The sequence below is a fragment of the Heliangelus exortis genome, chromosome 1 (assembly GCF_036169615.1).
Source record: "Heliangelus exortis chromosome 1, bHelExo1.hap1, whole genome shotgun sequence".
In the NCBI taxonomy this organism is placed as follows: Eukaryota; Metazoa; Chordata; class Aves; order Apodiformes; family Trochilidae; genus Heliangelus; species Heliangelus exortis.
The window spans coordinates 134,742,217-134,757,409 of NC_092422.1; the positions used below are offsets into that span (position 1 = coordinate 134,742,217).

The 15,193-nt window shown below is 37.8% G+C and overlaps 1 protein-coding gene across 3 annotated transcripts in view; it reads left to right on the top strand.

Annotated features, from left to right (window-relative positions):
* Positions 1 to 14,360, top strand: part of DCP1B (decapping mRNA 1B) — a 42,978-nt gene extending 28,618 nt beyond the window's left edge. Inside the window, exons 6-9 of one of the 3 annotated variants that reach the window (XR_011730500.1) lie at positions 2,697 to 2,825; positions 3,558 to 4,394; positions 5,793 to 5,883; positions 6,714 to 9,314. Coding sequence is in view for 2 of the 3 variants with exons in the window: in XM_071767906.1 (XP_071624007.1) it covers positions 2,697 to 2,825; positions 3,558 to 4,394; positions 11,385 to 11,633; positions 13,414 to 13,494 (1,296 nt within the window). In the remaining variant the exon portion in view is untranslated. Of the gene's footprint in view, positions 1 to 2,696; positions 2,826 to 3,557; positions 4,395 to 5,792; positions 5,899 to 6,713; positions 9,315 to 11,384; positions 11,634 to 13,413 lie in introns of those variants that run through there. The other 2 variants (XM_071767906.1, XM_071767917.1) reach the window with 2 other exon arrangements.
* The last annotated feature ends 833 nt before the right edge of the window (positions 14,361 to 15,193 follow it).

Sequence of the window (15,193 nt, forward strand, 5' to 3'; positions counted from 1 at the left end):
ATGATAAATCTGTTAAACTCTGCTGCTTCTCACTTTGTTTTTATACGCTTAGTTCTCTCATCAGTGAATCTAAGGTACAGTGGAATCTAACGTACTCATGATTTTCAAAGAAGTCAGCTTGCAAAAATATCCCGGAGAAATAAGGGCCAAATTATTTGTTCAAATTCTGCAGAACACAGTGAGAAATATTTGACAGTATTTTATGCATCATGTCAAAGAAAGAAGTGTCTGTCTCTTTCTTGTGCTAGGAAGCCCAGAGTTGGAATAGCACTGCAGTGCTCAGTGTCGAGGTCTCAGCAGTGCTCACTAAAGGTGAACCTCCTTTGGCAAGCTGCCAGGATTCTCTTGGCCTTGTTTTGCCACAGGGGAATGTTGCTGTTTCATATTCAGGTCCTTGTCCATCTAGGTCAATTTCTGAATAGCTGCTTTTCAGTCATCAGTGCGAACCTGTACTATATGGAATTATTGTTCCTCAGTTTCCATTTGTTGAACTTCATGTTCCTATCAGTCCATTTCTGCAGCTTGTTGAGGTCCCTCTGAATGGCAGCACAACCATGTGGTCTATAAGTCACTTTCTATCTATCTCTCTCTACACATCCCTGTTATTACATTGTCTGCAAACCTGGTCTGCAGGTCATTAAGATATTAAACAGTACTGACCCCCATGTCAAACTCTGGAGTACACCACCAGTGACTTGCCTCCAGCTGGACTTCATACCAACAATATTTTGGGTCCAGCAGATCAGACAGTTTTATTTCCACCTCTCCCTCCACTTACCTAGTCTGCATTTCATCACTTTTTCTTTGAGGCTGTCATAGGAGAGTGTCAAAAGCTTAGCAAAAGTAAAGAAAAGTAAAGGTGAACAAACCCCACTACTCTCCCATCATCCTCAGAGCTGTCATCTCACTATAAAAGGCTACTGGGTTGATACAGGCATGATCTCCACTTTGTAAATCCACACTGGCTATTCCTAATCACTTTCTTGTCCTTAATATGTTTAGAAATGGCTTCCAATCTGAAGCCATTTGTTTCATCACCTTCCCCAGGGATTAAGGTGAGGCAAACAAGCCTGAAGTTCTCCAAATCTTCCTTCTTACTTTTCTGTAAGACAGAACGGATATTTGTTTTCTTCTAGTCCTTGGGAACCTTCCCCAATTGCCATTACCTTTCAAAAGCAAATAGAATAAACTCTCTCAGGTCTCATGAGTGCATCCTATCAGATCCCATAGACTTGTTTATGTATTTTGTTCAAATACTCCCTAACCTGATCCTCCTCTGCGAAGGGTAAGTCTGTATCACTTCAGACTTTCCCAGTAGCCTCAGGAGTCTGGGATTCTTGAAAATAAATGTTGCAAAGTAGGTCTTGAGTAACTCTAGAGCCCATTGAGTCCCTTTGAGAACTCAAGTTCTGTATTATTGAAACAGGCCCTGGAACAAAGTGTGTGTTTGGTTATTGTTGTAGGTGCCAGAAATGGATCAAATGATCATTTTTTTATACTTCAGGATGAGGGTTATTTTCTTATCTGACACATTTGCATCCTATGGAGTTTGGCTTGGAAAGTTCTGGAAAAGACACTGACATTTTCATAATCGTACAGCAGTGGATGTGCTCTGTGTACATGTGGCAGTCTGTCCAGTTCAGAGTTCTGTCCAAGTAATGCACAAGACTGGGCTCTGAAGGAAAGAATGAGAAGACAAAAATGATCATTCCTTCCCCAAACCATTAGTATATCAGCATGAACTTTAGAGACCCTCAAATTCAGGTAATAGACTATGAATACTCTTTTTAGATCTACTTAACTTTTTGTTAGATAATTCTTTTAAAAAGTCTTTCCAGTTTCTTGGCTTCAGTTGTAACCAGTGACAATGACTTCTGATATACTTTTTTCTTTTTTCCTGACATTAGCTTTCCATGTATACACAATGCTTTTTTAGTTTCATTGATTATATTCTTATTTTTCATACGACGTAATATCATCCTACTCACTTTTTTCTTTTCTATTCACTAGTTATTTTTCATGCAGAATTTTTTGTGCATTTTTTTGGAATTAAATCATTCCCCACTCTCTTCCTGTCAGTCAATCCATGTCTTTGATAACTTTTAGTTGTCTGTCTCTGCCCATTGTTTTATGAATATTTTTATTAAACCAGTCATATTTAATAAAAAAAATACTGATTCTAAAAACCTGATAAATTTTTTATTATTTTTCTGTGTCAGTATACGCACCCTCTAAGTTCCTACATTGTGGAATAGTTATGTAAAAGAATTTGAGTTATAATTCCAGCTTTTAACAAATAGCGTTTTAAATGGTTTTTATGGGTGCATTAATCCTTCATGTATCTCAGCTGCCTACTGATGCATGGCTGTTGCTTGATGTTCTAAGGTGCTTTTTTATTTTATTTTCTGAAGTGCTGGAAGAGCAGAAGATAAGAAAGAGAAATGAGATTTAAATTAGAAGGGAGCCTCATACTCAGGGAATCTTGGGATCAAGCATTTATTTTTACATATGCTTTGTGGTTTTAGAAAATTAGGTTGCAGTCTTTACAGTTCTTTCAATAGCATAACATTTCATAATCAGTGCTGCAACTGATATTTTTGGTTATTGAGTACTTTGCTATGTCTGGATTTTACTATAGTGGAGAACTATGGGATAAGATACTGTCCCACTTACTAAAAAATACTTTTCTGTCGCAGTGTAAGACCTGCTCAGAGCCAAAACAAATAACCAGTTCCTCTGCAATCTATAACAACCCCAACCTGATCAAACCAATTCCAGTGAAGCCTAGTGAAAATCAGCATCAACGAATACCTCAGCAAAGCAAGGTAAAATGGTTTGTGTGTTCTCTGACTAGTGCTTCCTGAGTAGCCATCTAGCAATATTTGTTTGATTCAGGTCAGTGCAAGAATTTGAGGTGGAACCAATAGTAAGGCATTATTTTAATAAAAACCCAAGCTGTTCTATATGAAGTTACTATCCCCCACCTTGTTATGTGGAAACATGAAAATTACAGGCATATTACCTTGATGCAAGAAAGAAATGGTCTTTCAATTTTCAGATGCTCCTTTGATTGCAGGCTGGTCTGCACATTTGCTGGACCACATTTTTCATGTTTTTTTCTTTAGGTGAATTTAGTTAATCTAAATATAGAAAAATCTCTTATCTTCAAGCTCAATCACACTGCAAAATGCTAAGAACTGAATTCAGCTGCAATAGGCCAAGAAGTGACCCTGCTTCACACACGGGGAGACTTCTGTCTCTTACTAGTATTGTACTGATGGCTAGAAGGCAAGATGCTCTTTCATGGTATTTAAAGTGAAGACACTGCTATCTCTCAGATTCACTTTTTTTTTCTCCCACATTAGCAACTTGACAACTGTCTTCTTGCCCTTCTGATGTGACAAAAGTATTAAAAGTTCTCTTGGGAGAGAAAAAAAGAACCAGCGGAACAGTTTTCTTGTCTTTTCCTTGAATACTGTTGGCTAAATATCACCACTACTTAATGTGACTTATGCATGAAGGAGCTGTGTTTATTTCTTTCCTTTATCTCCTCACAGAATGTGGATCCTGAACCACAGCACTTGTCTTTGACAGCACTGTTTGGGAAACGAGACAAGCCAGATGTCTCAGAACCTCTTAATAAACAGCATCAAGAGAATCTTCCTGTTAGGCAGGGTGTGGTACGTTCCCTGTCCTATGAAGAACCCAGCAGGCATTCACCCTCTGCAGAGAAGCAGCTTTGCCCTGCCATTCAGAAGCTGATGGTGCGTGGGACAGACCTTCATCCACTTGCTGAGTTTCCTGAGAACCGACTCTGTGAAAATGGCAACCTCCACCCTGTGGGTGAGACTTTCACAGGACTCTTCCAGCCCGTGACTTCTCATGGTATTGCAACACCTCATGTAGTTCAGGATGCTGCTGGCACTCAGAGCTTATTACAGAAATTGCAGGTTCAGTCAGGGCCAGTGACTAAAATGGAGCCCAGTGCAACAGGAACAGTGAACTCGGCAGCTTCTGTGTTCAGCAGGACTCCTGCTGCTGTTGGAGCACCAGCAGCACCAGTAAACAGCATGAGCCAGCCACCTTTGGTATATTTCAATGGTTCCCTACCAGGCCAGACTTTAGAGTCTCAGACAGCTGGTAAAGAACAAACCAAACTTCCTAGACAGCCACTTAGTCTCGCTGGCAATCAAGGTGCCAATTCTGGGGTGATTTCACCTCAAGAGTTACTGAAAAAACTCCACATAGTGCAACAAGAACAGTTGCATGTATCCAGCAGACCAACCTTGGCAGCTAAGTTTCCCGTTGTCACTCAGAATACCAGCACACTGAAACCACTGGATTCCTGGATAGAAAAAGCACCGGGTAAAGAAAAACAGAGTTCTCTCTTTCAGGTAAATGGGCAAATTTCAAATTTATAATAAATAAATAAATTGCTATCTTTTTAAGTTTAAGTAAGGTTTTTGTAAGGTTAGCCTTTGTTTTGTTTTGGACAATGTATCCTTTTTACTGTCTTGCTAGGTGTTACACATCATTCATTTTGCAGAAATATCAAGAAAGTTATGTTTTACCAGACTGTGATATTGTAAATACTGAAGGCTACATCTCTTGCATATTAATAATGATAAAAAATACTACAGTCTTGGGTTTTTACAGAGGCACTTTGAAAAGTCACCTAGTTTTCAGATGCCATATTTGGTCTTAGAGCTTATTGCTCTATTTATTTATTTATTTATTTTTCCTTCCAAAATTAATCAAAGCTTTCTTTGTCCAGATATGCATTCCTTTGTAAGCTGGTTGCTAAAAGGGCTAAAGGTGCTTAAAGGTCATGTATTTTCTAACAGCAGGTCTTTTAAGTATTCGTATATTTCTGAATTAGTAATCTTATACCATAACTGCTATTTCTAGCTATTCAGTAGCTTCTTTTTATTTGCTGTGTGTTCTTTTGAAATAAGGTATTGTGCCTTAATATCTTCAAAAAGTCCTAAACCATTACTTCTGGTGATTGTGATCCTAAAAATCAGATTGGGGTCATAAAAAATTCAGGAGGTTGCAAGAAATTGTGTCTCTCTGAGTGGGCTCTCAAAAACAAGTTTCTGTTTTTCAGAAAAGCATCATCTGCAATTGCAAAGTGTCCCATTCTGGACAACTGCTATCTTTGTTAAGGTCCACATTCTCTGTAGGATCTTCTGCAGCTGAGTGTCTTTCACTGTCCTGGTGTGGGGATGAGCTAGCGTCTTAGCCCCTTTTAACTTCCCTTATTGTGGACATGGAATCCACAAGTCTTGTGCTGTAATGCACTCTATTTGTACTGTACTGGAGTCTAGAAGATACTTATCCAAATGATAAAGCATTCACCTTTTCAGTGTAAAGTTCAAAAGATGCCTTTTTTAATGCAGCTTCTTGAAAAGCTGAATGAGAAACTACAGAATACTTTGGCATGCTACAAGAATACTTATTCTAGAAAGTTGTCCTACTTGTGAAGAGGCTGAAATAGTCATTTAACAATTAGAGTCACATCAGTCACTAACAGTGTGACAGGTCAAGATTTCTAATTTGGTGAGAGAGGTCAGAGGAAGATGAATTTGATACAGCAAATATCCATCATTATTTTTATTTTTTTAATTAAAGCAGCATGACTTTGAATCTGTGTGAAAGAGTTTTGGGGAGATTAGTCATTGAAATTATTCAGGATGAGTTGCTTGCAGATGGTGACATGACTTTCCAGTAGAGTGCTAATGAATAAAAAGAGGACCCAAAGTAAAACAAAAATTTACTTCTGTTTCCACTAGGAATGAAAATTGCCTGTTACAAATGAAATAAATTGTCTGATTCACTGGTAAATGTACTGGTAGCATGGAGACATAAAGACCTTCATTGAAGGTAAAAGTGAAATGAGACAAGTGCCAGGCCATATAGTATAAGCCAGTATGCATTTTTAAAATGAGAAATATGCTGCTGTATTTTTCCAATTAAAAATCAGTATTGATGCTGATATGGCTAATGACTTTGTGTACACTTGAAACAGAAAATTATGCTAGCATTATTTGCAATTTGGACAGGGAATTACTGAGGTCTGACATAATTTGATTTCAGTAATTTTATGCCTGAGTATGAATTGAACAATAGCTTGAGAAAAGACAAGAATATTCACTGGAACAAGTCTCATTCACTGCAATTATTGCTGCAAGTTTGCCTTAAAGAAAAAGGAGGAAAAAAAAAATCAATCAAACAAACAAAAACCAACAACAAACCACAACAAAAAACCCAAACAATTAAGGAAACTTTAAGTCTTGCTTTGCATGGCTGTGAGCAGACCAACCACATTGAGTCTGCCCAGGAGTGGCTTTATGGACTGACACAGCTATGGCTGTGTCAAAACATTATTAGATACACTTCTTCCAACACTTAGTATTTTTTAATGAGACTTTATACATATAAATGGTGATGAAAGTAAGACTAATTACTGGTTAGGATACCTAAAGCTCTGCAGCCTTCTTTTGCATGCAGCAGAATGAAAACAAAAACAAAAACAAAATCATCACCACAGGAAGAGGTGGTTAAAAATGGAAGAATGAGCCTATATTCCTGTACAATGCCATGAGTTAGCCACATGAACTATTCCTACTTTTTTTTTTTTAAATTGAAAGATAAAAATTTGAAGCAACCTTAAAACCAGCATTAATGTGTTTATCATATCATCCTTGCTGTAGACCAAAGGCTTTAAGTGCTGCCACGCCTGCAGACAGTCATTCGAGTGAAATTGAATTGGCACAAATGTATCTGCACATGCTCATGTAAAATTGATCAAAGCAGATCCTGACAACAAATGCAGCAAAAGATTTGTTCTCTGTAATTATTTATCTGTTGGTATTTCCTCTTTTACTACAATTCAGCATACAAAGAAAGCAAATTCAAAAAAATCTGTCAGGAATGGAGAGGTATCTGGACAGTGTCTGTTGCTGGAAAAATTGTATTAAAGGAACACAGTGGATCCATCAGCAGCACTGAGAAAGTGAAAGCAATAGTCTTTCCCACAATTGACATGTTACACAGTCCAAGTTTAAATTGGCTTCTGCTGCATCTCCATATGGTGTAAGAGCTGTGATCTCCCACATGGAAAGGAAGAGACCAGTTATGAGGGGAAAAAAAAAAAACCAACCAAAAAACGCTGAAGAATAATACTTAAAAGCATTCAGTCTGGTCTGGTGCCAGCCTTATTCCACGAAGTATTTCTTATGTGGACAGTGAGTAACGTGTGCTTAAAATGCAATAAAAAACAATCTGCAGTGGGCTTTTAATCATATGCTTAGTGCTATGCATAAGTTATCTTGATTATAGATGCATGCATACATAAGTGTTTATGTTAATCAGAATTATGGTTTTAAAAATGCTTACAGTAACCTTGACTCAAATTTATCTTATCTTCAGAAGGCCACTTATCTTGCAGGCTGTTTCTCTCGTTTCTTGGAACATTTTCCATCAAGAATGTATTTTGTACATAGTGTTACATCTTTTGGATATGTGCGTGGTACCTCGTATCTCTTTGGTGTGAGCATTTCCTCACTTCAGTTTCAATATCAGGTTGCAAACATGCCCAGAAGGAATGTAGTGGGTACATTAAACTTCTTTTGAAAATCAATTTAAGATTCTCTAGGTAAGCATCAATTTAAAAAATCTGAATTGAACTTGAAAGACAAAACAATTGTAGCACCCTTCATTTTAACAGTAACTCTCTTTCAAGTTCCTGAACCATTCTTAAGTTAAATGTTCTCTGTTTTAAGAAATGACACTAAAACCAGTTTGAGGCCCACAGCACCCACCAGGTGCTGATGTTCCAGAGCAGCACTTGATGCATGTGGGATTCTGCACGTGTAGGAAGCAATGATGGCTGCCAGTTTTTATTACAAGAGATCCAAGACATTCCTTAGTTCATGGTGTTAATGCGCATTTGCCAGCTATCACGTCATCTAGCTGCCAACAGCCACACAAGATATCAAGTAGGTATGACAGTGAGCATTTGTGCTTCAGAGAAGGAATACTATATGCTGCAACAATTATTTTGCACATTTTTAATTTTTCTTAGTCCATTACTGAACAGCTGGCAGTAGACTCCTACTTCTATTAGTGTCTCAGAGATTTAAGTGTTGACCTGATAAAGCTGGAGATAATTCAGTAGAGGCTGGATGAACGAGTGACACTGGTTCAGTTTTGTGGGAAAGAACTTCATCAACAGCAATTTGGAAGGGTTGTCACATCTTGTGAGAAATTACTCAAAGCTATAAGGCTGGCTCTATGTCACTACAGAGCTTTTTCAGTTCTTTGAGCAAAAGTAGGGTGCTATAGGAGCTGTACTGGTAATGTCAAGATCAGCATCCCATTTTCTGGTTCGTGTCTGTTGTCCCAGTGATTGAAGGTGATCTGAACTGAATGTAAAATGAAAATTTGCTAATATATTTTTAAAAACCCATGCTGCTTATGTTTAAAGTTTTTTAAATGGCAGAAGCTTTGAGCATGAACCATCAGAAGACCCCCACATTTTAGTGTCTGCATACAGAAACAAATGCTGTCAATTGAAAAAATTATACATATATTTTCTATTCTGACACAAATATTTAAGTTTTGCAGTAACCTGTAGATATGAGCTGTGTTACCAGTAGATGGCGATATTGCTTATTCCATATAGCTTCCATATGATTGGCAATTCCTACCCTAAGACAGTTTCTGTTCAAAGAAACAATTTTTCGTATGTCTCTTAAACCACAACATTATACATTTTTGACAGTAGTAACTGCTTATTATTAGGAGCGCATTTTTTTCAGGTTTTGTTTATTTGCCTTGGACTCTAGAGAGAAATGTCCTTTGGTTTCAAAGGACATGTTATCTAGATCTTTGATACAGTCTGCCATAGGTTCAGGTATGTTACTGGGACAGTTCATCTCCTCCAGCTGCTCACCACCATGCCTTTCCTTGAGGTTCCTGCCCTTGCAGAGCAGTTTGTATATACATTCTTTAAATCACATTAGGAAAAATCATCTGGTTTAACCAAACCCTGCCAGTTTTACTTGAGGTATATTAAAGAGAAGTTGGATGCATGGATGGAGAGCATGGATGACTAGAGCAGAAGTGTTGTGATACATGTCTGGAGGTCGTTTGTCTTCCACAGACAGGAGAACAGTTTCCTCTCAGGAGAACATCTGTGCACAGTCTGAAAGCCTCACTCCACAGAGGGATGTCACTTTGGACTTACATTGGCTTCTCTCTGAAATAAACATTGCTTTTCAAGCATAGGTGCACAAACAGATGCACTGCCTGACTGCAGTGCATCTACACTATGCACCTACAATGAATTAGGAATACCTTAACTCGTTCTGGAGCTTCTGACACAGATTTGAAGATTGCTGTTATTATTTCATGGTATGAGGTACAATAAAAAGCTGTGGGTCATGAGTTTCATTTTAAAGTAGTACTCTTTATCTGAGAAACAGATTTTTTTTTAATTAAAACAATATTTCCTAAAACATGAGCTGGGAGATTTTTGCAAATTACATGCTTTCTAATATACATGAGTCTTTCCTGACCCCTAGTCTTCTGCTTCCTTAAATTTTGTGTAAAAAGATTGTTCATAAATGTCTTGGGTACAACAATCATAACTAGGAGTAAGACAAGCTACAAAAATTTGAATGTTTTTTAATGCTAAACTGTGTTGGTTTGTATACCTAGAAGATTTTTTTTATATTTTCTTATATTTCAATTTTGAAGAAAAATTCAAATGAACTTAGGACACAGAACGAGGTGATTCAGTAGCTTTTCACTTTTTCATATGAGCAATAAATTGTGCTCCAGTCCAAAAGAGAGGAGCTTTGGTAAGCTCATGTCAAGTCGTTTGTATGTCCTTTTCTTTAAAAAATGAGGAGATGGCTGATTAGGATTAAGATTTATTACTCTAATTAGAGTTTACCTAATTAAACCAGGAGATTACCTGAACAGAGCTCTAATATCTTCAAATGTGGTGAATGAATTTTCCTTGATGCGTATGTTATATCCAATAGGATTTGCTAGTCCTGCATGGTTAACAGTTGAAAGATGCATAGCAAAATTTGAAAGTAAAATTTTGTGACACCTATCTTGGCAGGCTGGCATGGATATGATACTGAGGGAACCTGCACAGATATTGCAGCGTCAAAGCTTTCCTTCTCTTTGAGGGCCTTGATTTTTGTCAACTGAGTATTTAATAGGAATTGTTTCTGTTTCTTTGACAGTGTCACCAGTGTGTTGTAGCCCTTAAATCAAATTAGATAAATCAAATTATCTCTGTTTTCCTTCCCCTCTCCTTAAATAAAACAAGGAGAAAAAAAAAGTATTCATATGATTGCAAAATACTTGCTAGTATTAGGTGCAAAGATTAGTCTTTAACAGTGATATTTCTTAGAATCATAGAATGCTTTGGGTTGGAAGGGACCTTAAAGATCATCTAGTTCCAACCCCCCTGCATGGGCAGGGACACCTCCCACCAGACCAGGTTGCCCCATCCAGCCTGGACTTGAACACTTCCAGGGAGGGAGCAGCCAGAACTTCCTTGGGCAACCTGTTCCAGTGGCTCACCACTCTCACAAGAATGAATTTCTCCCTAAAGTCCAACCTGAATCTCCCCTCATCAACTTTGAAACCATTTCCCCTTGTCCTCTTGCTACACACCTGTGTAAAAAGCCCTACCCCAGCTTCCTAGTAGGCCCCCTCCAGATAGTGAGAGGTTGATATAAGGTCCCCTTGGAGCCTTGTCTTCTCCAGGCTGAACAATTCCATCTTCCTCAGCCTGCTTTGATAGGGAAGCTCTCTGATCACTTTTGTGGCTCTCCTCTGGACATGGAGCTCCATGTCCTTCTTATGTTGGAGACTCCAGAATTGGACACAGTACTCCAGGTAGAGTCTCAAGAGCACAGTAGAGGGGAGAATCACCTCCCTTGACCATCTGTCTGTGCTTCTTTTGATGCAGCCCAGGACATAGGTTGTTTTTGTGTGTGTGTTTAAGTATGCTCTCAAAATTTAAACTTAGTGACTTACTGTCCCTATGTAGAAGACTTTACAGCTGCATTCCCTGAGAGTGCTGATATTTAATAGTAATAAAATACTCTTGTCCTGAAATCATTTGGCCATCATATAGACTTACATATAGAGTTAGGGTTTTCTTTATGGAAAGGATGGAAGACCTTTTAATCTGGAAGGAGGTCACGTAGGTAGTCCTGAACTGGAGTTTCCCAGAAGTGTATCAAACTCCAACAGGCTTTGAACCTGTTGCCAGTCAGTCTGCAGTTTTCATTATTGATATTCCTGTAGAATTAAGCAGCTGTGTTTAACTGATGACTTTATTTTTATATGGACAGGTAATCTCACCTCAACACATTCCTACCACTGTGACTCCTACCTTATTGATGTCCCCAATGGTCTTCACTCAGTCCACATCTGCTCCACCAAAACCAAGTGAAAGTGGGCGGTTAACAGCAGCAAAACAAGAACCTGCTGCTAGCTCAGCCAGCCTTCTCCTGCCACTGCAAACCCCAGAGCCATCTGTGGTCAACAGCAGCTCAATGACAAAGATGCAGCTGCAGGAAACACTTTTACACCTGATCCAGGTAAAGCACTGAGAATTCTCTGCTTCACTTAAAATTCCAGTTCCCATTTTGATATAAGCAGCCTATAAAGTTGGTTTCATCCATCTGTCTAGAGGCTGAGTAATTAGAATATAGGATGTGCTATTTACATCTGTGTGTTAACAGAGCAGTATGGCAAAGACCACAGACCTGATAGCCTCTCCTTGCACGCTGCTGGCTTAATTGCATTTTGATTAATGCATCTGGGTTTGGGTTCAGGAAAGATAATAAATTTGATGGAAAAGAACAAAGATGACTGAAAGCTTCATAAGGTCATCCTATGAGCCAGAAAGATATCTATTATATTTTTAGCCAAGGATAAATAATGGGTGATTGCCTTACTTGCCAAATATTTCAGAGATGCAGGTTAGCAGTAAGAGGAATTCAGATGGGAAATTAGAATTGCAGGATGAGTATAAGCAACTTCAAAATATGGGTTAGATAACCTAAAAATACACCAGTTCAGTCTATTCAATGTTATTTTTTAGTTCAAATGCTAAAATTGTTCTTGCTGCAGTTGTTCAGTTTAAATGTGACAAAGCATTAACAACATTATGTATAAGATGATTGTTTACTGCTATGGGATGATGTGAATGATTATGAATATTTTTTCCTTAACTTGCCCTGTGATAAATCACAGGTTGCGATGAGGTTTTATATCTAAAGACTTGACTCTAAAGCATGAAGGGTAGAGACATAGGTCCCATTTCTGGGACAAAACTATGTGCCTGTATAAAGTCATTACTGGAATATTGAAGTAACTCACTTAAAATGCAATATAAATTTTAGACTCAGATAAAAAATATAATCTTTAACAAATTAGAAGCTTTTCTTGGTTTTCCAAGTATTTTTAGTTTGGGATTTTGAAAAAAAAAGTTTAAAAACCACATTATCCCATCTTTATGTACTGTGACTATCTGGATAGTAGGAAACCATATATGAAGTTAAAAAAGGAAAATAGGATTTTACCCCCTGAAACTCTACCTGCATATTTGACCCTGCTGTTCTTGGTGGTTGTTAGGACTCACTGAGTTATATGCAAAGAAGGCCAATTTCTTTCCTGTGCCTTTCCATTGTATAAAACTGCAATCTCAAATACACTTTGTTTTCCTTAAATAGTATCTGGATTTTAGTTGTCTTCATAAATTTATGTAAGCTAATTTTGAACATTATTTCTTCATGTGAGTTGACCTTTTCCTGCAAAATGATCTGAAGTAAAAGCTAAAGTCGCATCAGAGCAAAAGGAACAGCATCAGTTTAGGAGCAGTGAGCATTGAAGAGCTCAAAAAGAACTAAACAAGATACAAGGATTTGTCCACTTATAGGATCAGACCCTTGGTGTTTCATTGTTCCTTCATACGTGCTTAGAATTATCACTGACCTAATGGAGGAGCCTACTTAAAGTAATCCTTAGGTAAATGAGGGACGGGAAGAAATTACAGGTCTGTATCATCACTGCAATATCATGCAAGGATAGTGGACTCAGGTTAAATCCACTGTGAATTTGGAAAATGTGCTTTCTGTGTACTCATTACTTCTTAAGGAGGTAGTAATGTTTGCTGCAATAAAGTTTATATTCATATCACATTCTTTTAAGGCTATTAGGAAGGCTTGGAAACAATAAATATTTTTGGCAAAAGAAATAGCCTTCCTGTTGCTCACCTTTTAAAATAGAATCAGGTTGAAAAGTATTTCATCCATGAAATGGAAAAAAACTTCATGCACCTATCATGCACTAACAATTACCTGTTTTGTTTTTCAGAATGATGACAACTTCTTAAATATTATTTATGAAGCATATCTCTTCAGTGTGAGAAAGGCAGCAGTGAAAAAGTCTATGTGAAAGATTATTTTAAAAATTCAATTTCTGTTGCTTCCTGAACTCCACGTTTTGAAATTTTCAAGTATGTTTACGTTTGAAGAAAGGAATGGGCTTGTGCATTTTGCATACATGTAGATTTTGCTCGTTGGCAAGTACATGCTGTACAAAGAAAGACGTGGGTGGAAACGGATTGTGCCTTTAGGGAGGGGAGCATCACAATACCGAAGACTTAATCCAAAATATCTTAAATTATTTTTCATATATTGTTCCATAGTTTGAAGTGGTTTCACTGCATAAGGACTGTGGTTTCGGAATTAATTTCCCTTTTTTACTTGCAATATTGTTAGGCATTGACGAGGTATCTCTCATGGATTTTCTCTGAGAGGTGTCATACGCAACTGTCCCGATGAACATGCGCATCTCTGACCACCTGGTGGCAATGTTGGACTATTCGTAGGAATTTGAAAATCCGGGTGAACTCTTGGAAGGGAAAGTCTCGGCAACACTGCTTTATCATCGTGCTTAGTTGTCTGCAAAGCAGTTTAGATGCAATGTCATGACTTTTCCAAAAATTTTTTGTAGAAAAATCTTTTTCTATTTTAAGAAGAATATTTTTAGCTAGCTATAGAAATGGGAACTCTGCAGGTGTTTTGAAGAACTGGGGGGAGGGTTTGTTTGTGAATGTACTTGCTATCAATGTAGCTATGGGGTGGCACTGAATTCATGTTTCTATCATTCCAGATCCAATCTACAGTATTATAAGCAATGTACAACTTTATTAAGGGGAAATCTATCTGGTGTAAAAGTCCTAATAATTTTTTTATTGTGTTCCTGGAGCACCGTGATTTCATTGTTCCACCTCTAAAAAATAAAATAGATAATCCCTACTATGTGCTGATTTCATTTATTGTACCATGGACTGTGTATTTAGAGGTGTTGGGTCACTTGTATTTCTATGACTTTAAAATGTTTTTGCACTTGGCGAAAAACACGAGGTTTTTAATCAATTAGAATAAATGACTGAAAGAAATTTTATGTATATTTTTATTTAGCACCTACCACTGAAGTCACAGCTTACTACCTTTAGGACCCCAGAGTTGTAGCTGAGAAGGCACTTCTGTGGAAGCAAGGGACCCAATCTGCAAATACACAAATGAGTTATATACTTCTCTTTACTGTGGGCATTGATGTAGGCTCAACTCAGCAACCTCATCTCTGAAGGTTCTTCACTGTAAATGAGGATTCAGGTTTCAAGTAGTGTAGTTGTAGCTATTCAAACAGTTGCCCCCATCCCCCTACATCTGTCCTTTCTCCAGTGTAAGAGTGTGATTTGCTGGAGCAAGGGTGGGGATTTGCTCACAGTCCTTGGGAAAGACTATAAATCAATACTGAAAAAAAGTCAAAAGCTACTTCTGTAGACACAAGTGAGTAATTCCAAGAGACTTGTACTTACAAAACGGGTAGACTTTTTTTACACTAAGTAGCCTGTAGACAGCACGTTGTACTCTGGTTCCATTTTGTTACCAAATTGGTTACAGTTCTTTCTGATTCTGTGAAAATAAAATGTTGAGCAGTTACCAGGAAGGCAGACTTGAAAGATAGCAGGTCCTAATTCTAATCCTGTAGCCGTTCTAATTTATGGGATTCTACTAAGTTACTTGGTATTATTTCTGAACAAACCGCTGTGGAAGGAACTGGAATCTACACAAAATAGTTAGTA